Source organism: Crassostrea angulata, chromosome 7 (genome assembly GCF_025612915.1).
Source record: "Crassostrea angulata isolate pt1a10 chromosome 7, ASM2561291v2, whole genome shotgun sequence".
In the NCBI taxonomy this organism is placed as follows: Eukaryota; Metazoa; Mollusca; class Bivalvia; order Ostreida; family Ostreidae; genus Magallana; species Magallana angulata.
Window position 1 is genome coordinate 7,098,162 of NC_069117.1, and position 27,977 is coordinate 7,126,138.

At 33.3% G+C, this 27,977-nt stretch overlaps 1 protein-coding gene across 4 annotated transcripts; it reads left to right on the forward strand.

Moving 5' to 3' along the window:
- Positions 1-249: 249 nt before the first annotated feature.
- Positions 250-27,977, forward strand: LOC128156878 (leucine-rich repeat-containing protein 74A-like). Of its 4 annotated transcripts, XM_052819199.1 has the most exons (16): positions 250-473; positions 936-1,099; positions 3,554-3,788; positions 3,990-4,079; positions 4,491-4,687; positions 5,508-5,615; positions 15,943-16,036; positions 18,148-18,197; positions 18,286-18,367; positions 20,641-20,726; positions 21,243-21,437; positions 21,870-21,965; positions 22,374-22,637; positions 23,282-23,367; positions 23,967-23,981; positions 25,999-27,977. In XM_052819199.1, exons 2-16 carry the CDS (start codon positions 1,046-1,048, stop codon positions 26,753-26,755), a joined length of 2,409 nt encoding a protein of 802 aa, XP_052675159.1. In that variant the 5' UTR covers positions 250-473; positions 936-1,045; the 3' UTR covers positions 26,756-27,977. The 4 variants fall into 4 exon arrangements, with proteins under 4 accessions (XP_052675159.1, XP_052675162.1, XP_052675161.1 ...); XM_052819202.1 differs by lacking the exon at positions 3,990-4,079 and having other exon boundaries at positions 260-473; XM_052819201.1 differs by lacking the exon at positions 23,967-23,981 and having other exon boundaries at positions 261-473.

Sequence of the window (27,977 nt, forward strand, 5' to 3'; positions counted from 1 at the left end):
ATATTCTGGACTTAAAATGTATTTATGCGTATTTTCTGTTCACAGTTTTACTGTTTTCCGAGCAGGATGAAATAAATAAGAAATTTCTCTAACAATCCACAAAGGGTGCATGTACATGTATAAACCGTAACACTGATTGAAAATGTTTTAAAGAACTAGTCCTATATAAGTAATCCATGTCAACATATTTTCCCTGTTTCAACTGATCTGAGGGTAGGTGTGTTGTGTCGCACTATTATAAGGTTTGAGATTTACACATGTCACACCTAGAGTTTCCCCTTGATTACTTCTTATCCGAAATGGACAGAAACTAAATAATGTATGTGTCGCAAGAGTTTAGGGGATAATCTCTGTAGTTTATCTGGATTAACGCGGATTTAATTACACCACAGCCAACAGCGAGAATTTTAATACACAGAAAATTAGAAAACGAAATATACAAATGTGAAAGCAGGATGACAAAGTGCATTCAAGTAAGTAAAAGGGGATACCCCAAGTATCGGTAAAATGTTAAGATCGGGGGTGGGGTGGGGGTGTTGGGGAGAGAGTCTCAATGTGTCATCAATTTGCAATGTGTCTCCAGAATGTGCTCGTACCCAGCACTTTAAACTTTATTAACCATGTCTTAAAAAGCTTTCAATTAACAAAAGAGATTTTCAATATTTAAAGTTGTCTGATAGAAACAAAAAAAGCAGACATGCCAGGACACCCATTGTCAAACGAAACATCGAAAATTCACCTGTGACTTTAGTCATTGTTTTCTTTTCATTTGCATGTTATACAGCACATTTTGATTCTCGTGTTTTGTAAATAAACTAGCTCGAAATTCTATACTAATTCAAGTGTAAAGGATACAAAATATTCACCAAATAGTCCATAGAGAAAATGACTTTGAAGCAAGAAAATTTTAAAATTTAATGGAATTATTTTCACAGGGATAATGACTTTGATACGCAGGAACTAAATGAAAAGAGATGAAAATACAATTAGTTATGAAGGAATCCGTGATTACAACCAGTGAAGCCCTAAAGCATAAACTCTGAAGATGTCGATGCGACTACCATCCTCCAATTTATTTGGGAATAGCCAAACAGCACAGGTAACTGTAGTCTAGTTCACTGATTAAATCGTACAATGTAAGATTAATAGTTCGCAATCTGTTCCTGGCCTCTACGTACCAGAAGGAGATCATAGGCTCATACACCATGTGCGTTTTACTAACGGTTTGAATTTCTACATGCAGTACATTGCCCGTCAGTGGGATATCCCATTGTTATTTAACGGGATCAAGAGCTTGTATGCGTTGTAAGATATGTGTTGACTTTCAGTTAATCTTTACAATCCTAAGATGTGGAAAAGTTTGCAGTGGTATTCGATAGAAGGTTCACCATTCTGGTGACATCAAACATTTTAGATTAAATATATTATAAATTGAACTTATTATTCATCAATATTACAACAATTTCGGAGACGATATGAAAGAAATGAAAATTGGGACTGATTCATCTTGTGACATGCATTCTTTTTAAAATAATTGTTTAACCAATTAAATTAATCCTGACTTGATATATTTTCACCCTCAGTTTTGTTTTTAGCTTACCCGAGATGAAAGATCGGGTGATATTTCTGAAAATTTATGTCCATCTATAATTTTTACATTTTGACTTCTTCTCCAGAATTACTGGTCCGATTTCAACCAAACTTGAAACAAAACATTCTTTGTTAAAGAGCTTTCAAATAGTATTAACAGAAGGACCAGGCTACTACAATTTTAAGGGGATATACTTAGGAAGGAATGAAAGTAGAGTTGGGTGTTTTGAAAAATTAATGAAAATTTCATTCTCCAAAACAAAATGACCTGTATATAGATATAAAATCTTTCACATCAGCTTGCTTACTCTTATAATTATATGAATCAATATTTGTTCGTTCATGACCCCTAGGAAACAGAAAGGCCGGCCAAAACGGAGTTTCCAATTTCATGAAGAAAGAAATAGAAAACATTTCTAAAATTATTTTGCAATGTATTGAAGAAGATGAAGGCTTGAAAATGATATGGAATGAAGATACGCTCTGTTTTGGTATACGAACTTTAAAAAAGTCAAGATTGTCTTTGTTCTGTTGGTCAGATAGAGGAGGTAAGGAGAGAACCCAATATAGAAAAAAACGTTTTGAGGCAAATAGAAGGAGAGTACGGAAGTATAAGGATATTCTTTATCTATTCAAATCTATAACACTAATAACACTGGGGCAAAGTCGGGGGAGCAAAAGGGCGTTCTAATGCTAAAAGACAGGATAGCAAAACCATTCTGAATTAAACTACACTGAATTTTTAAACATTGTCATATAGTTATTTAGTATATGGCCGTTTAAGATTTAATCATCACCGAGGATCAAATCAATCCGGGGATGGGGAAAATTTATACTAATTTTAAGATTGAGACTAAAACGTGAAAATATAAAAACGATCTAGTACACTTTTTACAACGATTAATCAAAACATATTACCTTGGAGTGAGAGAGGAATATCGGGGGAGAGTTTCAATTTAAGCAGGAAATATGCAATGGAAAAATATCGTCAAAGTAAAAAGATGAGTTTTTGTTTGTCAGTACTACATATACTTATACAGAAGCAATCGACTGAAGGTAACATTAGTATAAGCAATATCAAGTGAAGTCATATCATAATCCTAGAAGGGGTCCATATTCATAAAGGATATTGAATGTAGATAATTCTAATGAAAACAGGCTATAGCTTGAGAATTAATTTAGAATAAACTGTAATGAGGAGCTTTCATATCTATTGATATCATAATTTTGATTTCAGAAATGGAATACAATGTACTTATTTTGCAAGGAAAATAAAGTAAAATATTCTAAAACAAAAAGAGGCTACATTTCATCTAAGTGTAGAATTCCATGCCATTATAATTAAAAGTCACTAACTGAACGCATTTACAGTGTGTTGCCATCATTTTCCTCAGGTCATTGGATCTCTTTGTATCGATTTGGTTTGTTCAATACCCAGCAAATGGTAGAAAAGCAGTTTAGACTATTGTAGATATGGTAGAAGTTGCCAACTTGAAATCAAATGTACCATTTTATTTAAGTCTACTTTATAGATTTCAAAAAGTACCTTGCCAAACAGGGAGCTTTCATTGATTAGATTATATTTTGTTTATCTTATATTTTCTAATACATTTTTACATATTTGAAAATACAAACTTTTTTAATATAAGAAAATCGTTTTCTAATATCATAAAAGGAGAAAATTTTATGTGAAAAGGATTTTAAATATCAATAATTCATTTTTTTTTATCAATAAATCAATATCTATGCTTGATATCAAACATACAAAATCATTTTTCTATATCAGAAATTCGAATACCGAAAATTGATTTCTGATTTCACAAAAAATCCATATTATGCGGTATCAAGAATTATTTTTTGATATCCAAAAATCCATTTCTCTATATCAGAAAATACCTCAGATATATCCAAACGTTGCCTCATAATTTATTCTCTTATTAGGAATGTTTTATAATCGTTTCAGTTTGACACTTGGAATTTGGCTAACAGACCCCACATTTTCGAGTCCTACACCCTAACGACCAAATATCGTCAATGCAAGAATCCAGTCACCCGCAGAGTAAGGGGTGTGATCGGCTTCAAGCGGAAGCGGAGGTGCGAGTCACGTGCCGAGAGCGAGGGTGGCGAGTCCAACCACAGCCACGCCACGTCCGACCTTGACCTTGACAAGGAGTTTCCTGATGACTTTGATTACGATGGTATGTTTTTTATGCTTATAGTCAAAGCATGTTAAAATTAATTGCTATATATAAATTTTTAACAAGTATGAGAGAGAGAGAGAGAGAGAGAGAGAGAGAGAGAGAGAGAGAGCTTAAAAATTAAATTATATATATACATGAATTTGAGATTTTAAATGGGAAAATTATTGTTATATATGGTTTTTCATTAATCCAATTAAGAGCAAAAGAAAGAACTAGTGAAAATTATATCCACGTCTCCTAACCTGGACCCCCCAATGCAGGCTCTAACTCCGGACTCTATCTCACCAAGTGTGTACGCTTTGTGGGGGTGGAAGATATAGTACTGTGTGTTATATGTGTGTGGTACTCTGTAGCCAATCTCTGCAGTACTTTTACCCTTCCTGTGGGGGTATGGTGTTAAGCAGCTTTACCTTACCTCCTGGTGTTGATATACTAGTATTGTTCACAGATTATACACCGAATTCTTAATAAGGTGGTGGCGATGTTTGTTACAATCTTTGAACTATACTGACTTGTATTTTGCGTCTGTTTATAATTAAAATATGCTTTGTTTTAGGTGATAATTGAGTGATGTTGGTATTTGGAAAGACAAACCTATAAAATCAATGCATTAAAATGAATATATTTTGCATACTCTCTTATTTAAACATGAGTTTTGATGGGGGTTTTTATTAATAACGTTGTATGAATCATTTACAGCTGAAATTACGGAGGATGCAGACCCAAAAGTAGTGATCAAACGTACTCCATGTCAAGAACTTTACATCCGGGGCTGCAAGTTTCTCGACGTCATACCCGTCTCCATTTTTATGCGTCATTTAGAAAATGAGAAAATTTCACTACGTCATCATTATCTCGGACCCAACGGAACAAAAGCATGTTGTATGGCGCTTCTGGTACGCAGTGACCGTGATACTGTCAATATAAATAAATAAATCTATCAATTAATCAAACAATCAATCAATCAATCCCCTTCTTGGTACCTATGATACAAATCTTTTATCTAATAAAAATAAATAAAAGTATATAGTGTATAAATGACGTCTGCATCAATTTAAATTAACAACTTTTAACTAATCATCCTCGACAAAAATGTTTAAAATCTTAATTTTAAGATATTTTTGTATATAGGGACTTAATAGTTTGTTTGCTTATATACTGTAAAGACTTCCGATTTATTTTAACCTAGCATATTTTAATTACCTGACATTATTTGTGCCGACACATCCTTATCGATGTTGTTGTTTATTGATGAACACGTCGTGTAGTGTTCCGGTCAGGTGATTAGTGACTCTAAATGGCCATTTATTTGCCATTTTTAACATCAAGGAACTCGTGACGTCAATAATTGGAAAACACTGTCATTGTATTAATATTACTTTGTATTGCATTTATAAAGAAAAAACAATAACATTTTTGATTTGTGTTGGAATTCTCGTAGTCTGGTATACCCGCCCCCACCACTGCTTTTTCACTTCGTTTTGGAGTGAAAACGCAGTGGCGGTGTACCAAACGAGTTTGCTCGTTGTAATCAGGCCAAGGGGCCATAAAACTTAGACGAGCTCACTTTTGAACTCAGTCTCACTTTTCCACTATATATTCCTTTTGTTGAAGTGAGACTGAGATAAAAAGTGAGCTCGTCCAACTTTTATGGCCCCGGGGCCAGGTCTGATAAAATTAAATGCATTCATGACAAGTTCTTTTTTGCTTGTACAGAGCAACTCTACAGTGACGTCGCTGGATGTCGCTGACACAGACCTCGGAGCGGACGGGGTACGCCATCTGGCGGATCTGCTGCGGGAAAATCACTTCATTACGGAATTGGTAGGTCTATGTTAACTCTTCCCTATCCACCCGCCTGCACAAAGCTGGTGTCTTGAAAAAAAAAACACTTATCCTACAGATGCGCGGCGTTAGATTAATTTGGTCTTCGTTGAATAGTAAGTAAATGCTCTTTTATGAAAAAAGATTCTTCCGAGAAAATTGTATTGTCAATGGGTAACCTGTTGCACACAAACAAAAATATTAATTTAACTAGATTATAGGATTATGGTTAAAATCAGACATTTCCCAGAGAGATTTGTAACCCGATTTATATTCCTGGATCATCTGTAAAGTCTTCCCTTTACTCCCCTCTTTCAAAATAAAAATCTTTTATTCAATAAAAATTATCTGAATCTTTCACCCATCCACATTATCAATCAGTTGTTTCAATGTTTTGAGTTTTTTAAAATGTTTTTTTTTTTGTTTTGTGACGAGAATCGACTTTATCGATAGATATCAAAGACTTTACACTGGATTTACAAATCTTGTAGAATACTAAAAAACGGGACCAAAATTTGATCGCCTTGTATTTTATCTACTTTAATCCAATGTGATCTGTTGTAATGAAAAAATCACACATAAGCATCCTTACTGCTACAGTTTTTTATATGTAAGAAAAGGAAAATGTTCAAGCAGTAATCGTATTTTTCAGTAACTTCATTATATATATATATTTTTTTATACAATACCTTTCTGAAACGCTGTTTTCAATTAATTTGCACTATAAAGAAAGTGTTTTCTAGCAAATGTTATTTTTGGTCTAAGATAGAGTAAAAATACATTGAGTATGTCGATAAGAATGAATACTGCTGGAGATAACACAAAAGGACATCGCTTGTAGCTGATTGGTTAAGGCTGGACACCTTTGGGTACATAACCAATCAATAAATCGTGTACTTTATCCAAGAGTTCTTTCTTAAGGTATGGAAAAGGCAATTAGCTATATTTGCACACAGTTAATTCAAAATTCTAAAGACCGTAAAGCTATTTTTAAAAAAATAAACATTTTATAGCTCACAGAGACGAATTCGGAGAAGCTTATGCTATACCCTTCGCGTCGGCGTCGATGTCAGTTTCGGCGTCCGGATGTATGGAGCCCATCCTGGATCTAAATTATAACTGGTCATACCTATAAAAAAAAACAACAACAACCAAATATAAAATGCTCTTTAATTGATGATCAGTTGGTCATCATTAATCGGGAAATGACCAAATGAACTTCATGAGATTTAACTTAGCAATCGTGAAATTATACCCTAGTACATGGACCTAATACTGTGCTACAGTAGTGATACAGTACTGGTGTCTCTATGGTACGTTTATAGATACAGTTATCACAAAAGATTAAATCATCTCTCCAGCTTTACTAACTTAGAACATACCCACGTATTTCAGGGCTCGGACTTTTTAGACAATATCTGATATGTTTTTAATGATAGCCATTGATATATAAAAAAAGAGATAAAACAGATAATATGTGGGATCGTGGCTCGCAGCCCTCTCTTTTCGCCCACTCTCTGTCATAAAGTCCTATCAAATCTTCAATTGATAAAGCGCTGCACATCTTCGATCTCTTTAAGCTTGTCATACACACGACCAATTTGGAAGTGTAGGCGAAAACGAACCAATCACGTGGTACACGAGACTCAATCCGGAAAAATCGTTATGTAAATTATCTTTTATTGCGCATAATGGTTATTGCAAGTTTATCAGGACTATGATAAAGTCACAACAGATGGCTGTTATCTTAGAGGTCCATGCTTAATCACAATAATGGATAAACAAGTAGTTAAAAAATATCATGCTTTGATTACCATGAATTTCTTAGTATAGAAATACAGATAATCACAAAAGAACTTGGAAATACCGGAAACTGAAATTTGTTCTCATGTTTCATTTTTTCGTACAAAAGTATTGCATAGAGTATTTACATGTTCAATTTTGGATCAATTGAAAGTTGCCGTCCCATGTAAAAATTATGTAAACCAGCGGTAAAAGTAACGATTACATAAATAGTGATTTCGTTGCAGTTACAGTTGTACCGCACAGAAGAAATCCATGTGTAATCTTAAATGATTCTTTGACCGATTGCGCCCTCTCGTTGCTCCTGTACATGTGTGGTTAAGTATCACAATAATTAATGCACAGATTTGATAGGAAGGAAGAGGCGACGATAGACCTCCATTAGACATTAGCTGCAGTCAATCTCCAGCGATTCACCTCAGTGCAATCCTTAAAGTAATTACTACATGTATCAAAACCCACACCCTCAATAATCTCAAATCAAAACATGTAGTCAGACCTTCAATTAATTTCATACGCGGAAAACAAAAATAAATGATTTATCAGAACAAATTAGATTATGGCATGTGTATCGATATATGGTTATTGCTCGAGTCCTACGCAGGTAATTTGCACACCTATTTTGTTTACTGAATGAAATACAAAAACACTAGTGGGTGCTGTCTCGGTACTTATGAGTAGGTCAAACCACCGGAAGTACCGATGGTTAATGCTTTAAGGATTGAATATCGTGTATTTCTTGTTATTTCTCATTACCGGCCGCTGGAAGTCTAGTTCGTTTCTGCGGAGATATAATGAACATTTATTATATTGGGAAATTATAAAAACAAGGACTTTATAGGGTAATACATGTATAAATGATTTTTGTGTACAAAAAATACATTTTCAAATATATTTTCGAAATCGAACAGAAAAAACAAACCTTAATCAAATGTATTAATTCACGCGTGGAATACGGGACTGTTGTGTTTTTTGGCATTATCTTAAACAAAGTTGGTTCTTTGTTTTTATAGTGATTTATTCTTTTTGATTTGATACATAATATGGATACCTAAATATGATTATCTTTTCAAAATCATGTTAAATTAGATATTTGGGACAAGGAATATTTCCGATATAACAAATAGAAATAAAACTAGAATTACTTTCATGAAGACATACGAATTCCCGTCATATCTAACTTTAATTAATCATTCGACATTTTTTGTGTGAAAGTAAACAAAGTGATTGCAGTCGTTTTACTAACGCGTATGTCAAAGAAATATTGTTAAATATTAATTGGTCATACCAATAGTTAAATAAATAAATTCGGAGAGTGACGTCAATTGTATTATAGTATTTTGATTCATCGCAGATCTAGACAACAAGCTCAGGTTGTCACGTATAGCCCCCTGACTGACCAGGTGTTAATTACCCTACTGACCTGTGTCTGCTACTGATGATTCATGTCGATGAATCAGTCTGTTTGTCTAGTTGTGTTTGATTGCATTTTTTCTTCAAGATTTGGAGAAAAGATGAAGACTCAAAGTGAGTGGGTTATATATTATTTTATCAAAGCTTTAAGGAGACCTAACTATTGAGAGTCTGTCTTCGGTGTGTTTTATGGTTGGTTTCTTTGAAACGACCAATATTTAGTTTAGGCTTAAATTCGAAAAAATGACAAATTCAAAAAAAAATCAAAAATGTTAAAAGGAGAAGGAACCCATACATATGTAATACAACAAATCAAATATAAAACCATACATATGTAATACAACAAATCAAATATAAAACCATACATAAGTAATTAAACATATCAAATATGAAACCATACATAAGTAATTAAACATATCAAATATAAAGCCATAAATATGTAATACAACAAATCAAATATAAAACCATACATAAGTAATTAAACATATCAAATATAAAGCCATAAATATGTAATACAACAAATCAAATATAAAACCATACATATGTAATACAACAAATCAAACATAAACCATAAATATGTAATACAACAAATGAAATATAAACCATACATATGTAATACAACAAATCAAATATAAAACCAAACATATGTAATGCAACAAATCAAATATAAAACCATACATATGTAATACAACAAATCAAATATAAAACAATACATATGTAATACAACAAATCAAATATAAAACCATACATAAGTAATTAAACATATCAAATATGAAACCATACATATGTAATACAACAAATCAAATATAAAACAATACATAAGTAAAACGAATCAAATATACTACCATACATAAGTAATTAAACATATCAAATATAAAGCCAAACATATGTAATACAACAAATCAAATATAAACCATAAATATATAATACAACAAATCAAATATAAACCATACATATGTAATACAACAAATCAAACATAAACCATAAATATGTAATGCAACAAATCAAATATAAACCATACATATGTAATACAACAAATCAAATATAAAACCATACATATGTAATACAACAAATCAAATATAAACCATACATATGTAATACAACAAATCAAATATAAACCATACATATGTAATACAACAAATCAAATATAAAACCATACATATGTAATACAACAAATCAAATATAAAACCATACATATGTAATACAACAAATCAAATATAAAACCATACATATGTAATACAACAAATCAAATATAAAACCATAAATATGTTCTACAACAAATCAAACATAAAATCATACATATGTAATACAACAAATCAAATATAAAACCATAAATATGTTCTACAACAAATCAAACATAAAATCATACATATGTAATACAACAATTCAAATATAAACCATACATATGTAATACAACAAATCAAACATAAACCATAAATATGTAATGCAACAAATCAAATATAAACCATACATATGTAATACAACAAATCAAATATAAACCATACATATGTAATACGACAAATCAAATATAAAACCATACATATGTTATACAACAAATCAAATATAAACCATAAATATGTAATACAACAAATCAAATATAAACCATACATATGTAATACAACAAATCAAATATAAACCAAACATATGTAATACAACAAATCAAACATAAACCATAAATATGTAATGCAACAAATCAAACATAAACCATACATATGTAATACAACAAATCAAATATAAACCATACATATGTAATACAACAAATCAAATATAAAACCATACATATGTAATACAACAAATCAAATATAAACCATACATATGTAATACAACAAATCAAATATAAACCATACATATGTAATACAACAAATCAAATATAAACCATACATATGTAATGCAACAAATCAAATATAAACCATACATATGTAATGCAACAAATCAAACATAAACCATAAATATGTAATGCAACAAATCAAATATAAAACCATACATATGTAATACAACAAATCAAATATAAACCATACATATGTAATACAACAAATCAAATATAAACCATACATATGTAATACAACAAATCAAATATAAACCATACATATGTAATACAACAAATCAAGTATAAACCATACATATGTAATACAACAAATCAAATATAAACCATACATATGTAATACAACAAATCAAATATAAACCATACATATGTAATACAACAAATCAAATATAAAACCATACATATGTAATACAACAAATCAAATATAAAACCATACATATGTAATACAACAAATCAAATATAAACCATACATATGTAATACAACAAATCAAATATAAACCATACATATGTAATAAAACAAATCAAATATAAAACCATACATATGTAATACAACAAATCAAATATAAACCATACATATGTAATACAACAAATCAAATATAAACCATACATATGTAATACAACAAATCAAATATAAAACCATACATATGTAATACAACAAATCAAATATAAAACCATACATATGTAATACAACAAATCAAATATAAAACCATAAATATGTTCTACAACAAATCAAACATAAAATCATACATATGTAATACAACAAATCAAATATAAAACCATAAATATGTTCTACAACAAATCAAACATAAAATCATACATATGTAATACAACAATTCAAATATAAACCATACATATGTAATACAACAAATCAAATATAAACCATACATATGTAATACGACAAATCAAATATAAAACCATACATATGTTATACAACAAATCAAATATAAACCATACATATGTAATACAACAAATCAAATATAAACCATACATATGTAATACAACAAATCAAATATAAACCAAACATATGTAATACAACAAATCAAACATAAACCATAAATATGTAATGCAACAAATCAAACATAAACCATACATATGTAATACAACAAATCAAATATAAACCATACATATGTAATACAACAAATCAAATATAAAACCATACATATGTAATACAACAAATCAAATATAAACCATACATATGTAATACAACAAATCAAATATAAACCATACATATGTAATACAACAAATCAAATATAAACCATACATATGTAATACAACAAATCAAATATAAACCATACATATGTAATGCAACAAATCAAATATAAACCATACATATGTAATGCAACAAATCAAACATAAACCATAAATATGTAATGCAACAAATCAAACATAAACCATACATATGTAATACAACAAATCAAACATAAACCATACATATGTAATACAACAAATCAAATATAAAACCATACATATGTAATACAACAAATCAAATATAAACCATACATATGTAATACAACAAATCAAATATAAACCATACATATGTAATACAACAAATCAAATATAAAACCATACATATGTAATACAACAAATCAAATATAAACCATACATATGTAATACAACAAATCAAGTATAAACCATACATATGTAATACAACAAATCAAATATAAACCATACATATGTAATACAACAAATCAAATATAAACCATACATATGTAATACAACAAATCAAATATAAACCATACATATGTAATACAACAAATCAAATATAAACCATACATATGTAATACAACAAATCAAACATTAAATCATACAAATGTGATACAACAAATCAAATCTACTGTGATTGTAGATCTTGGTCCCCCCCCCCCCTCAAACAAACAGACCGAAATAAAAACCCAAAGCAGGAGTTTTTTTGAATTAATAAATATCGATTGCTTAATTCTATTTTTCAATTTTGCGGCTATACGTTTTCTATGTTGTCCAGAAGAGAGTATACTGTACCACAGCAGTGATTGTGGGGGCTGATTAGCTAACCTACAATTATATGTATGTTTAGCATATATTGTTGATTTGTTTAATTAATAGAAAAAACTTTCATTTCATTTCATTCATTACTCCAATTCCAAAGTCAATTAGAATATGTTTGATCACACAAACACCTAGAATTACTTTTTTGTCAGAACCTTTGCTGGTCTGAGTATATCGAACATATGGTTAAAAATGCATGGGATGGTTGTTCGTTTCAAGAGGTCGATAAATTAGAGAAAGTTCAACTCTATGCAGCAAGAATCATCACTGGCTTACCAATAATATCTTCAAGAGAGTCCCTTTATTTAGAAACAGGTTGGATGCCTTTCTCAGAGAGACAAAAATTAGCAAAATTGAGCACAATGTTTTAAATTCATAATAATTTGGTACCGGACCATTTAAAATTTTTTTTCCTTTTATCAGGACTTTAGAATCGAATTACAACACACGCAATCTAGAAGACTAAACTATTCCAAAATGTAGACTAGAAATATTCAAGAAATCGTTTGCTCCTGACACGATCAGTACATGTTTAATCACCAGAAATAATTCTTCGTTTACAAGTTTCAAAAGCAGTATTCAATTTAAAACCCCTGTCCTATTTTTGGTTCGGCAAGAGACGACTTAACATTATACACACAAAACTTAGTATCTTAAACCTTTTCAGAAGAAATATTCTTGAAAGCCGAAGTTGCCAATGTTGATTACCAGAAGATTCTTTTCATTTGTTTTTAGCTCACCTGAGCTGAAAGCTCAAGTGAGCTATTCTGATCACATTTTGTCTGTCGTCCGTCCGTCTGTCCGTCTGTCCATCTGTCCGTCTGTCCGTCTGTCTGTAAACTTTTCACATTTTCAACATCTTCCTAAGAACCACTGGGCCAATTTCAACCAAACTTGGCACAAAGCATTCTTAGCCTAAGGGAATTCAAAGTTGTGAAAATTAAGGACCACGCCCTTTTGCAAAGGGGGATAATTAGGAATTTATGAAAATTTTCGAGAAATTTTCAAAAATCTTCTTCTCATGAACCATAAGACCACAAAAGCTGAAACTTGTGTGGAAGTATCCTCAGGTAGTGAAGATTCAAAATTGTGAAAATTATGACCCCCGGGGTTAGGGTGGGGCCACAATGGGGGGTCGAATTTTAACAAATGAATATATACAGTATATCTTTAAAAATCTTCTTCTCAGAAACTAATCGGCCAGGAAAGTTTACACTTGTGTGGAAGCATCATCAGGTAGTGTAAATTCAAAGTTGTGAAAATCATGGCCCCCGGGGGTAGGGTGGGGCCACAGTGGGGTGTCAAAGTTTATATTTAGAGTAAATCTTTAAAAATCTTCTTCTCAGAAATAATCAGCCAGCAAAGCTGAAACTTGTGTGGAAGCATCCACAGGTAGTGTAGATTCAAAGTTGTGAAAATAATAACCCCTGGGGGTAGGGTGGGGCCACAATGGGGGGTCGAATTTTTATATAGGAATATATAGAGTAAATCTTTAAAAATCTTCTTCTCAGAAACTAATCAGCCAGGAAAGCTGAAACTTGTGTGAAAGCATCCTCAGCTAATATAGATACAAAGTATGTATAATCTATTATCGTACATTGTCTAGATAGTTGTATTATGACTCCATTAAGCTGATTTTATCATACCTATTGTTTCTCAGGTGAGCGATGTGGCCCATGGGCTTCTTGTTTGGATGTAAGAAGTATATCAACGCAAGAAATGAACTATTTTCAAGCAAACAAACAAAAACAAAAAAATGGACATGTTTTTTTAAAAGTTACCAGAATGATAAAAGTAGGTTTGTTTCTAATGAGATAAAAAAAACCTAATAAACAAACAATATGGTGCTCCGATGGGGCAACTTCGACCTTCGCACTTTCGCCTTTAGGTCGAGGTGCGAGAGTGCGAAGATGCGACGGCGAAGCGCGAAGATGCGAAGGTGAGAAATTGCGAAGGCGAAGAAGCGATACTACTATCTTCGCGCTTTCGCCTTCGCCTTTTTATAATTGTGCAGCTCTCTATCGTTTAAAGACAATGTTAGCTGTATAAAAGGACATCTGAGGCAGACGATGAACTTTTTAGGATTTATTTTCAACAACCTGCGCAGATCTATAACTTTTTCTTGTGGGGGGGGGGGGTCGATGGATAATAATATTTGTCGTTGGGGGGGGGGGGGGGGTCCGAGATATATTTGGAGATTTTATTATATATAATTAATAAAATAAAATTTTACGGGGAGATGGGATCCGGACCCTCTCCACCATTTACTGCATGGGTGAAGTTATTAAATTTTCCGGGGGGGGGGGGGGGGGGGGGCTTTCCCCCTCTAGATCCATACATGAGCAAGTAGTGTCGCATAATGAAATTAAAATGTTACTGTGATCCACGGTAAACAGACAGCTGGTAAGTGACGGGAGTCTGGAAGTGCATATGTATACATTTTGGCGGACATTTTATTTTATGTGGAGTATATAATGATTAGGCATATCCAGCACTGGTAAAAATATATGTCACATATACACATTAAAATATTTTTTAAACATTCATAGTAAGCACAATGGCCTAGCGCATGCGTACCAATAATATCTTGGATTAATAGGAACACCTTTGCGAGTACGGTGCCTGACCGAGACTTTCTGAATGCTATCAAAAAGGCGAAGGCGAAGTTGCGAAAGCGAGAGTGCGAAGGCGAAGGAGCGACAGTAGTATCGCTCCTTCGCCTTCACACTTTCGCCATCGCATCCTCGCGCTTCGCCGTCCTATCTTCGCACTTTCGCTCCTTCGCCGTCACACTCTCGCACTTTCGCCCTCGCAACTTCGCGCTCTCGCATCTTCGACCTTAAGGCGAAATTGCGAAGGTCGAAGTGGCCCCATCGGAACACCATAAAACAACGAGCATTATTCTATACTTGCTATGTGTACATTTATATGTAAGGCGCTTTTTCATTTACAGCTAATACATTTTGTAACTTAAATTTACATTTACATTCCTCGATGTTGAGAATCCTTGTTATAAAGAAAGATCTAAAATGAAAACAGCTATACATGTATATCGTATATGTTGTTTGCATGTTCCATATAAACACTTTTATCCAAAGAAATTAATGATCATAATTCAGTCATTTTTGCATGCTTATAATCATGAAAATAAATGAAAATTTCTTAATGAATCGAAAACAATGTTGATCCACTTAACCAAAAACAGACACCAGAGAGTATAATTATGTTGTCCAATAAAGTGTCAGTTATTGACTTGTGTTGTAGTCTCTAGCTGACAACCTACTTGGAATACAAGGGATAAAACCCCTCCTAGACGTGGTGGAACAGCTGGACAATATTGTGAGTCTCAATCTGTCTGGTGAGTATACTGTATCGATTACAAGAGGGCATGAATCTCAATCTGTCTGGTGAGTATACTGTATTGATTACAAGTCGGCGTGAGTCTCAATCTGTTTGATGAGTATACTGTATTGATTACAAGAGGGCGTGAGTCTCAATCTGTCTGGTGAGTATACTGTATTGATAACAAGAGGGCGTGAGTCTCAATCTGTCTGGTGAGTATATTGCATCCATTACAAGAGGGCGTGAGTCTCAATCTGTCTGGTGACTATACTGTATTGATAACAAGAGGGCGTGAGTCTCAATCTGTTTGGTGAGTATACTGTATTGATTACAAGAGGGCGTGAATCTCAATCTGTCTGGTGAGTATATTGCATTGATTACAAGAGGGCGTGAATCTCACTCTGTCTGGTGAGTATACTGTATTGATTACAAGAAGGCGTGAATCTCACTCCGTCTGGTGAGTATATTGCATTGATTACAAGAGGGCGTGAGTCTCAAAATCCGAGTGGTGAGTATACTGTATTGATTACAAGAGGGCGTGAGTCTCAATCTGTCTGGTGAGTATACTGTATTGATTACAAGTCGGCGTGAGTCTCAATCTGTTTGATGAGTATACTGTATTGATTACAAGAGGGCGTGAGTCTCAATCTGTCTGGTGAGTATACTGTATTGATAACAAGAGGGCGTGAGTCTCAATCTGTCTGGTGAGTATATTGCATCCATTACAAGAGGGCGTGAGTCTCAATCTGTCTGGTGACTATACTGTGTTGATTACAAGAGGGCGTGAGTCTCAATCTGTCTGGTGAGTATACTGTATTGATTACAAGAGGGCGTGAATCTCAATCTGTCTGGTGAGTATATTGCATTGATTACAAGAGGGCGTGAATCTCACTCTGTCTGGTGAGTATACTGTATTGATTACAAGAAGGCGTGAATCTCACTCCGTCTGGTGAGTATATTGCATTGATTACAAGAGGGCGTGAGTCTCAAAATCCGAGTGGTGAGTATACTGTATTGATTACAAGAGGGCGTGAGTCTCAATCTGTCTGGTGAGTATACTGTATTGATTACAAGAGGGCGTGAGTCTCAATCTGTCTGGTGAGTATACTGTATTGATAACAAGAGGGCGTGAGTCTCAATCTGTTTGGTGAGTATACTGTATTGATTACAAGAGGGCGTGAATCTCAATCTGCTTGTGAGTATATTGTAATGGTTACAAGAGGGCGTGAGTCTCAATCTGTCCAGTGAATTTGACCTGCCTTTAAACAATATACTGTAGTGATATCTAACTGTTTTTTATTACTAAATTGACTTCATGGTCAATTCATATACAGGGATCTTTAATCTATCTGACGAGTTACCTTAAATAAATCTGCATATCTTTGCTCATTTTTGTTGCTTAAAATATTGTATTGCAATATAAAATATTATAGCATAAGATTTGAACAAACGTACTAACATCCCACAGGATTCTCACATTTAAATATATATGTATACATGTAATTGATAACTAATGTCGTTTTAAATATAAATGTTTATGCACTTAGCCAACGAAACATATAGAATTAATGTTGTTAATGGTAGATTAAATTATAAAGAAATCTTTTTGGAGAAATGATTTTTTAACTGCAACAATTTTTTCTAAAGTTCATAACATATGTTAAATTATCACTGAAAAGTATTTTTGTGTCAATGATAGATGGTTAGCTTAACGAACCAACACTTGAAACATAACTCAGTTTATTAGAGACCATGCTCAAAGAGCACATTTTACTTTACAATATATACCCACAGATTGGATGCAGGTTTCTTCAACATTGTTCTATATACCGGTATTTTTCAATAGAAGTAACATTGATTCGTTTAATCCATATAAAAATAGAATTGCTTCCTAAATCAGTACCGCTTCATAGATGTAAAATTGCTCCACACATCAACTATTGTTAATAAGAGAAACCATGTTTTCTGTATGAACAGAAATAGCATTGCTTTATTTGACTATTGATAAAAGTTTCTGTTCTGTGTTAACTTTCAATAAAAGCACTGTACTGTATTAATCCATTGAATAAAAATGAATTCAGTACATATCTTAACGAAGTCATGCTTTTTTAATTATTTATTCCTTAGGTAACTGTTTGAAAGAGAAGGATGCGGAAGAATTTAGAGGAATATTTGAGGTATTTAATAGCATACAAAATCTTTAAAATATCAGTTGTTGTTAAATTGCAAATTAACTTGTAAACATACTCCAATTTTATTTACTAGGAAACTCAGAACTTGAAACGATTGGTCCTTAGTCACAACGAGTTCCGGGAGATCGGGGGTGAAATATTTGGAGAACTCATCAGTAAGTGTGTCCACTCTCTACAATGGTAAATGTTTGGTATAGGAGACGGAGAAAGAGTAGAGAAAATATCAAATGAACTTTAACTTTTTATAGTGATGATCGATCTCCCCTATAGGTAAATTCTTTAATTTAATTTCAATTTAAGTGATCCTTTTGTCGAGATCAAGTTTAAGATAACAATATTAATTAAAGACTAATCAAAATATGGTGGAATCGGCGAGTGTAGCAATATCCGCTCAAGGGTTGGGGGTGTGAGACACATTGGGAGTGGAACTAATACTAACATACACAGATCCCCGAAGTCTCTTGAATTCAAGGTAAAACAAAAGTAGGAATATTCATGAGGGATTACTATACCAGTATTTATGATGTTAGTCATTTAATTTGTCGTTTGTTTCTCTCTTTTTTAAAGATTAACAATCTTGATATATTGTTGAAATATTTATTAATAAGTTAAATCAACAGCAAGCCATAACCCTTCCGTAAAACAGTGTTTCACCCAGTGAAATACATCAATTCAAACACATCATACGAATGTTTAAAATACTTCAATTCTGTATAAAGGAGGACAGAGACTCTGCAGGACTATTTGAGGAATTTCAGAGGAAAGAAAACGAGTACAATCATTGTAGTACAATGTTTGGTGTAGGCAGTAGGGGTGTGTAATGTTATTTTCAATCAAAAATTTGAGAATCAAAGTCTTTCGTTATATAAGTGTTTCGTTAAAAGTTTTGAATCATAGATTTCTAAATTTATCTAACAATTTAAGTTTTAAACTGTTAATGTAACATAAGTATAATATTCAATGTATTCAAGTACAATCTATGTATCGCCCATTTTGCAAGCGGATCAAGAAAATTTTAATAAGATAATTTAAAAGTTAATCTTTTTCAACTTATTTTGACGTACTCATTTTGTAACATGCCAGTTTTTCATAGACATTTATGCGTAACCCATTCACTGAACACAATGTAGGGAGGGGAGTTGACTTTCCAAACCATTCACTGAACACAATGTAGGGAGGGGAGTTGACTTTCCAACCCATTCACTGAACACAATGTAGGGAGGGGAATTGACTTTCCAATTCAAATCCATAAGTGGAGGTATTTGAGAATCGAGGACAATATATTTTTATATAGACCACCTGTTAATAACTTACTTCCGTTAAAACAAATAACTTGTTGTTCTTGGATTTGCAGTCAAAGACCTGGCAGCGGTGAAACCTACGCACACTTGAGCTTGATTTCCTTGTTTATTAAATATCCACAAAGTTTAGAATTTCAAATTTTCTGATCTGATAAAACAAAATTCATCATTGTTGAGCAAATACCTAGTCCAATTAATTAATTTTAACCTTTTATTTCAGGGGGTCTGATTTTTGTTCAGTTTTAGTAAAACCAGGCTACCTTAAGCCAGAGGACTTTGATGTGCCGTTGGAACGTACAAACTAAATTCTAATACTATTCATTAAGAAATCTTACCTTACACCAGCAGTATCTATATATTTTGCAACAGAATAAAATTTTTAAAAAAAATACAGCTCAAAATTCTTTACACAATGTGTATCGACATCTTCAATAACATTTCTTCATCTACAAAGTTCTGCTATGCGTCGGTTTCATGCATGTACATTTGATTAATTCAACAAATTAATTTTTGATGACTTAGCGTACTGTGATCCTCTATTTTAAATTAAAAATAATTAACATTTGATAGGACTTGCGACTCCCCCCAAAAAATTAATAAAAATGAAATAATCGGTGATAAACTTTTATGAATAAACTTTTGATAAGAATTCCAGAAAATTATGCATCGCGAATGATTTTAAAATGTGTATTCATATGACGAAAAATTTAAATAAGAACATTTTAACCTACCATCATGCACGAATTCTTCATGGGAAACCTCTGGGGTATCATGTGGATTGCAATACATCATATTCAGAACATAGTCATCTTTTAAGATTTTACAATTAAACAATTTTATCCCACGAAATATTTCAGCTGACAGCAAAGTGGAAGTCCGTTTGGCGCTGTTTTTGCTATGTTTGTCGACATCGAATCAAATATAGTTAGATTTAATTTCAATGTTTATTTTAAAAAATTTAACAGTACAATACAAAATTTGAGTGTGATTTCTTCCAAGAACACAATTAATCCTAAAGTACTAGCAATTCTACATTCGTTTCCGATTTCCCCTTAGATTTATAGGTACTTTACAATGATGTACACTATGATTTATAGGTACTTTACAATGATGTACACTATTTGAAGGTTACAACGATACTATTGAGTCCCTTGATCTCAGTTGGAACCATCTTCGTAACGAGGGAGCCAAGGAACTAGCTCTAGGATTGGAGGTATTGAACTCCCTTAGTGTAACAGCATTCTATATAGAAGTCTTAAGCCAGGCCTAACGCCTTTGTACGATCCAAAATTCAAGAAAAAAATATATATATAAGAGCATCATTGTCAATATCTATCTTTTGAATATATTTTCTTATCGGGTTAAATACAAGTCTGGATTGAAAACCGGTGCATATAGTTTATATTTTAGGCTTTGATCATTGAAGAAAGAAAATTAGGATTAATGATGAATAGAATGTATGAGCGATTTGATATGTGATCATCTACATTGTAGATCACATTTTGAATTTGATTATCATTGATGTACATCTACATCATATTGATCTATGCTTTGTAGCTGCAATTTCCCAATCCAGATTAGTTATTGACAAAACCTGTTTTCGGGGGTTTGTTTTGTTGTTGTAAGACCAAGGACGGATTTTTTTTCATGTTTTTACAATAGTCTTGCTTTTTCTTATTTCTTATTTAAAGCAAGTTAATCGAGATACCGTGACTTTTGTTTTTTGCAGGAGAACAAAGGTTTGCGATACCTGGACCTATCATGGAACGGTTTCTACCTGAAGGGTTGTCAACACCTGGGGGACGCTCTACTGGTCAACTCTGACCTGACCGAGCTGAACCTGAACTGTAACAGGATCAACAAGGACTGTCTGGAGAAACTCCTCAGGGGCTTTAAACAGAACTCCACCCTCAGGACCCTCAGGGTGAGGCAGGCCAACATCAAGGGGCTGAATGGTCGCGGCCATTTTGAGATTATTTTGATCTCCTTGAGAAGAAGAGTTCTATATACAGATATTGAAAATGATGTTCAAATAGATAGAATATGTAAAAAAAATAGTATGCAGTTTAATAAAGAATCATTACTTAAAATTTAAGTTCTACCTGATGAGTAATTTGTTGGTTGACCACCTAGCCTCCTGTCCACTTACTGATCCGTCTGTCCGTCCCTTACGCCCCCTATGCTGGTGCAGTTAGATAGTCTGTCCCATAAAGATTTTATACTTATACGTGTGAATACCATAGTTTATCAAATCATTTTAATATAGCTATTGTTTCTTAACACAAATCACCGAAACCATATCATTCTAATTTTGAAATACGAACAATGCTGTAATTCTTTGATTTCCTTTCGATAGCTGGCCTGGAATCCGATCACGTCAGCAGGTGCTCAGATGTTGGTCAACACCTGTGAGGAGAGACCGGATATAGGGCTCACAGAAATTGACATCAATGTAAGGCACCACGCAAACAATCGAATGCTTTGCTAAAAGCAATCATCATGACTTTGCAATTTTATTTAGTAAAATGAAGATTTACACAGATTGCATGCATAGTGAACTACCGTAAAATCTAATATGAAGAAGTGTAACCTTATAAAGAAGTAAAACACAGGGGGTCAGGAATGGTTTCATGAAGTCAATGCTTACTTTGCAAACATTTGTAAAACAAAATGAAACTGTCCGTTTAAAATACAGTTCTTTTTAAAAAAAAAAAGATTTCTAAACTCCGATGTAGGGCAGTGATAAGTACAAATCTGTTTGATTAGACCCAGTGGTAGAACCATCATTGACATGTAACATTCTGTTTGATTAGACCCAGTGGTAGAACCATCATTGACATGTAACATTCTGTTTGATTAGACACAACTGGTGGAGCCATCATTCACAGAGAGTGCACACAAGCTGCACAGTGAGCGGGGAATCAAAGTCCTGTATGGCCTGGTACGCGGACAGGACCCCAGTGACGGCGACCAGGACGAGGACGGACTGTTACAGGAAAACCCCACCCTCGTTCTGATGGAATTTGCGCGGTTAATGGGCTTCCGACCCATGGATCTTCTCTCAACATTTGACAAGGATAAGAGCAATTCTCTGGATAAAGACGAAATCAAAATGGGATTAAGGGTAAAAGTGAAAAGATTGGTTAATCACTACTTAAAGAGTTATTTATGAAAAAAGCTAACCTTTTCTCAGTGTTGTTAGATTCAGCGTCGGGTTATATTAATAATGACACTGGATAACGATTTCTTTTATTTATGATGATGACCTCACTCGCCTACTGTATTATTTTGACTTTGTACGTGGCTTAATGTCTTATGCATATTGAAGTGTTCATCGTCATGATGGCCTGTTTTGTTATTAATATCTTTCAGTTTGTATGATATTTTCAATTGAATACTTATTTGGATATTCCGCTGTGCCCTGTGTATTGTTTTTACAGTTTTATCGTGTCCTCAAAACTATAGAAACAAAACTCTTGTTCCTGTGGTTTTTGTAATATTTCTGTGTCCTCTGTATTATGTTTTCAGTGCTCTATACTTTATCTGTATTCCTCCTAAAATGCACCTTTGTTCCCTTGTTTTTACAATGCTGATGATTGCTTGCTAAATCCTTTTCCTCTTGCGTCTGTATCAGTTTCACTACGCTAACGAACCTTTTCTATTCCATCATCCACAATATCATTTACCCTATGTAAGCGTTCCTTCATCCTTTTTTTAGTATAATTTAGTATATTCCTATGACCATTGTTTCCCCTTTCCTCTGTGCAGTTGTACTGTATCCCCCTATCTGACCGCTGTCTGGACTTCATGGTGGAAAAACTGGATGTGGACGGGGATGGCGAGATCGATCTAAAGTAAGTAGAGGGTGCTTCAATTTATCTAACCCAGTACAGACTTGCATAAAACCACTGTGGTGACCCAGCATTCATAATAGTGTATATTAAATGTATGTTCAATAAAATTAATAATTAACGCAAATATGCGAGAAAATCAAGAGAACACGTTCACGTTTTGTATGCAGTCCTTATCACAGAAAGATTTCCGATCAAAGTTGCAAGCGTTTCACCACAAATTTCATTTATTTTTTGTTGGTTTTTTTTGTTTCAATCCTTTTTACATACCGCAAAAATATTCACAAAATTTGTATTTTCATTTATTCATTTTGAATGTCCTACTCTAACCACCAGAAACACGTTTTACTTAGGCATGATAAAATATTGTACAAGAAAGAGAACTTTTAAATTTCAAGTTTTTAAGGTGAAGCAAAGATTTATTTAGCTGTATATAATCTCGATCTCTTGACGTACTCTCTATTGACCTTTTAAGTGTATCTGTATATAAAAGTAATAATTATGATGATGATATTTTTTGCACAAATATTAAATTTACAACCCCCCCCCCCTCTGAAAATTATAGATACATGTTTTCTTTACATTGCCATATACATATATAGGTATTCTGGACAAAGGTAACTATTGCAGCCTCAGTAATAAAGCGTTGATGCAGCTTTGTCTATATTTATAGATATATAGATATATAGATATATTTATGTCTATTTAATGCTTCCTGTAATCATCGTTGTGCTTGTTGGTATATGTACGCTAGAGTAACATAAGTACACATGTGTATTATGTATATAGCATGCTTGTACAAGTGCATTAAAATGTTTTGCATAATATATTCAAAGGTGATAATATTAGTAGTAAAGATATTGATTAGAGCGTTTATAAAAAATAATATTAATCATGCATGTAGGTGTAATTAATGATTGGTTAGGATCAAATTGATGTATAGATCAGTGTAATAGTAAATTAACGTGTAATATTATTTCCATCTTCCGAAAATGGTTCCCTCTATTTCTTACGGATATCGAATATAGTTCATAGATCTGTAGAAACTGACAAAACTGAAATCTACACGCCCCATTTATCGATTGGTCAAAACCTACAGCGATCTTAGAAAAATCACAGACTGCACGAAATAATCATGATGATGTCAGACTCAAACTCCCATAGGAGACGATTTGGCTGTTTCTTTTAGCTAACGTACTGAAGTACATTTAAATTTATTTATTTAATTTAACATACTTTTTACAAACAATTTATTAATTTGTTAAAAGGAAGATGTAAATTTAAAAATAAAATGCTTTCTAAAGCGGGTTATGTATTTTTTTTCTGCAATGTCGCCACCTTCATAACAAAGAAAGCATGACAATAGATGCTGGTGAATTAATATTTTTTGAGTGTAAAACATGCAAGTTATTTTTAGTATAATCACACTTTTGTAGGTAAGCTATGTTTTATTTCTAGTTTTATTCACGTTTGCTTTAGTTCAGTACCATCCAGTGTAGGAAAAATAATACAAAACTGCGTCCGATAACTATGCCTTTGTTTAGGTGGCATAGTCACATCATATAACCTATATTAAACGCTCGTAATAGCTACCTCTATATATGCATACCAAAATATAAATCTACATAATGTCAGGGTTTTGTAGGAAACATGTCGTTAAAACTTTTTAAAGGGGCATGGTGACGATTTTGGTCAAATTTTATTTTTCTGTTTTTATTATTTACAATGCTTTAGGAACGCATTTCTAATGATCAAATGAAATTTGGGTGCCCGTCGATGAGTTTTAACCAAGGTACAAGGCTCACAATTCTTCGTCATGTAAACAAGGCTCGTGACCTGTTTTTGTTTACATACATGGTTCAATATACCAGTAAAAATATTTTTCAAGATGATTTGTCTATATTCTTAATCATTTTAAGCATAAATATTTAACACGTTCGTTTTAGGTTTAAAACTGGAGTTTTCACTTCAACGTTCAAAATGTAAACAAAAGCTTTGTTTACATAGCGAAGAATTGTAAGCTCTGTAACTCGCTTATAACTCAATAAATGACACTCAAATTTTGGTTGCCTATTAAAAATGCCTTACTGAAGCATTATAAACATTAAAATAGAAAAAATAATTTTTGACCAAAATCGTGACCATGCCCCTTTAACAGTTGTGTTGTTACAACATTGAATAACCCATACTGTAGTGAAATAGTTTGTAATGCTTGTTGAATAAATTGATGGTGGGATATATTCATGGCTTTGATTAATTGGTGCAGCAATATTCTCTTTGCTCTGGTTGTTTTGTAGCTTGCTGTTGCTTTGTAGGTCGTAATTGTCCCTGTGCATATCAGCTGGGTGTTGTATGAATTTAGCTCACCTGAACTTCTCAAGTTCGCTTTTATGATCATTTTGAGGTCAAGCGCCCGCCAATCTCTAAACTTTAACAATTTTTACTTCCTCTCCATAATCAGCTGGCCAAGAAGATTGAAAGCATTTTTTTTTAAATAATAAAAATAAAAAATGTTCGTTTTGCAATAACTTTTTTTTTACCCTTTCCGCCGCCCATAACACAGTTCTTTTTCACTTGAGTCATAAAATTACCATATAATTCTTTGCAATTCACTGTTTGGTGTCGTTTTTCCAGGGAAGTCATGCAGGCCAAAGTTGAGTACAAAATGAAAGAAAGAGAAATGCACAACGCCTCCAAGAACTGGAACTTCGATATCGAGAACACCGATATTGGACGTGTTCGAATAAAACTCCAGAGGTTGATGCAGAAGAAAATGGATGGGAACCCCACATTCAAAGCGCGTGTAGACTTATTTCAGGAGGCTCTCAAAGAGGGGAAACTTAAATCAGTGTTCAACGACAAAAGAGACAGGGCGAAAGAACGAGAGAAGGTTCTACAGCGACGGATGTCCAAACGAGAGAGTGTCCTACAGGAAAGTGAAGATCAGTCAAAACTTAAACTTGACCTTGGGATAGTTACAGAGGAAGCAGAAGATACAAAATCTGGAACTGGTTCTCGGAGAAGTAGCATGCGTCCTGCATCTGGTGCTCAGAAATCTGTTGAGGGAAGTGAAAGTATCCCTGGTAACACTAACAGGGTGTCACAAAGTGGGTCACGACCGGCGTCCGGTCGTCCAGGGTCTACAAAGCGACCGGGTTCTTCCCATCAGGGGATCGGAAACTCTTCTCGACCTGGTTCCTCTACTCAGGCAAAGACAGGAAGTACCTCCCGCCCAGCGTCATCTACTCAGACAGAGACCGGAAATTCCTCCAGACCAGGCTCTTCTGGTGTGCAGTCCGGAAGAAGAGACTCAAAGACAACAGGTTCCAATCCAAACACGGACAGAAAGAATGGATCTCATGCAAACGACTGGAAACCTCTCAACTTCTGATTTATTACGGAGCAAAAATGGTTTAAAAACACGAATTGATAACTTTCAAGCCTAATTTTATGAATCAAATGGATACCTTAAAATTATAATACTTCAGACATCCTTATAATATAAGGTTACTGTATGGTCTATTTATATACATGTATACAGAAAGTTTATTTAACACGAAATGTCTTTCATACATTTTATGTTTTACGTTGATTACAAATTAATCATAAATATTTTTTTTAATTTTTGATTCACATCAGGTAAAGAAAGTCCTCAGCCTTTTTTTGTACATGGTATGCGTTTCTGTAAGACGAGCACATGGCTTAGGGCCATAGGCGTTAGACCAGTAACCGAAAGGTCGCTGGTTCAAACCCTGCTGTAGACAGTTGGTGTTATGTTGTGACCTCAGACATATTGTCTCAGTCCACCCAGCTGAAATTGAGTACCGGCTTAGGCTGGGAGTAAACCTGCGATGGACTAGTGTTCCATCCAGGGGGAGTCAATGACTCTCATCTGCTTAGCACCATAGAAACCGGGGATAAGCATCGGCCATATGCGCCTAATGGTATGGAGAAGGATTTAATTCAAGCGCCTCTGCAAGCAGATTGAAACTCACTTTTGAGTCTATTTATAATCGCTAGTGGTAGTTCAGAACAACTATAGTAATGAATCGGTTTGATTAAAAATTCTTACTTGGGTTTCAATATATTATCAAATTATTTACTAAAAGATAAAATAAAGAACTATACTAGTGGTATCATTTGTGTACAAATCTTGGAAAACAGAAGAATCATATTTCAATGATAATACCCTATTGAAAAATGAAAGTGAAACATATCCACATGTTACAAGACTTTGTTTATTATAATAATCATCTTTTTAATGATATAAAAGAATAAAGCAGACGCGACAACGTAGAATCGTGGTTCGCAGCCCTCTCTTTTCGTCCACTCTCATATAGTCCTATCAAGACCTCAATTGATAACATGCAACCATCTTAGAGGTACATTCGGATTTACAGGTGGACATGCACTGCGCAATGGCAATGCTGTTGGTTATTATAAACATCTTCAGTTTTCTTTTAATGAATTTGATAATTTTAAAAATATTACAATCGTTTCTACATGATCATGGATGTTTGTGGAATAAATATTTATGTCCAAAAAAAAAAACAAAGAAGAAAAAAAGAAGAAAAGAATGAATGATAAAAACGGAATAAAATTGAGAAGTATGA

Bases quoted from the DNA above. Each gene is read 5' to 3' on its own strand.
- LOC128156878 (XM_052819199.1), top strand. From the start codon at position 1,046: ATGTCGATGCGACTACCATCCTCCAATTTATTTGGGAATAGCCAAACA. The intron at 4,080-4,490 runs GTGTGTACGCTT...AATCATTTACAG, and splicing joins TCCGGACTCTATCTCACCAA to CTGAAATTACGGAGGATGCA. The intron at 16,037-18,147 runs GTGAGTATACTG...TTTATTCCTTAG, and splicing joins TGTGAGTCTCAATCTGTCTG to GTAACTGTTTGAAAGAGAAG.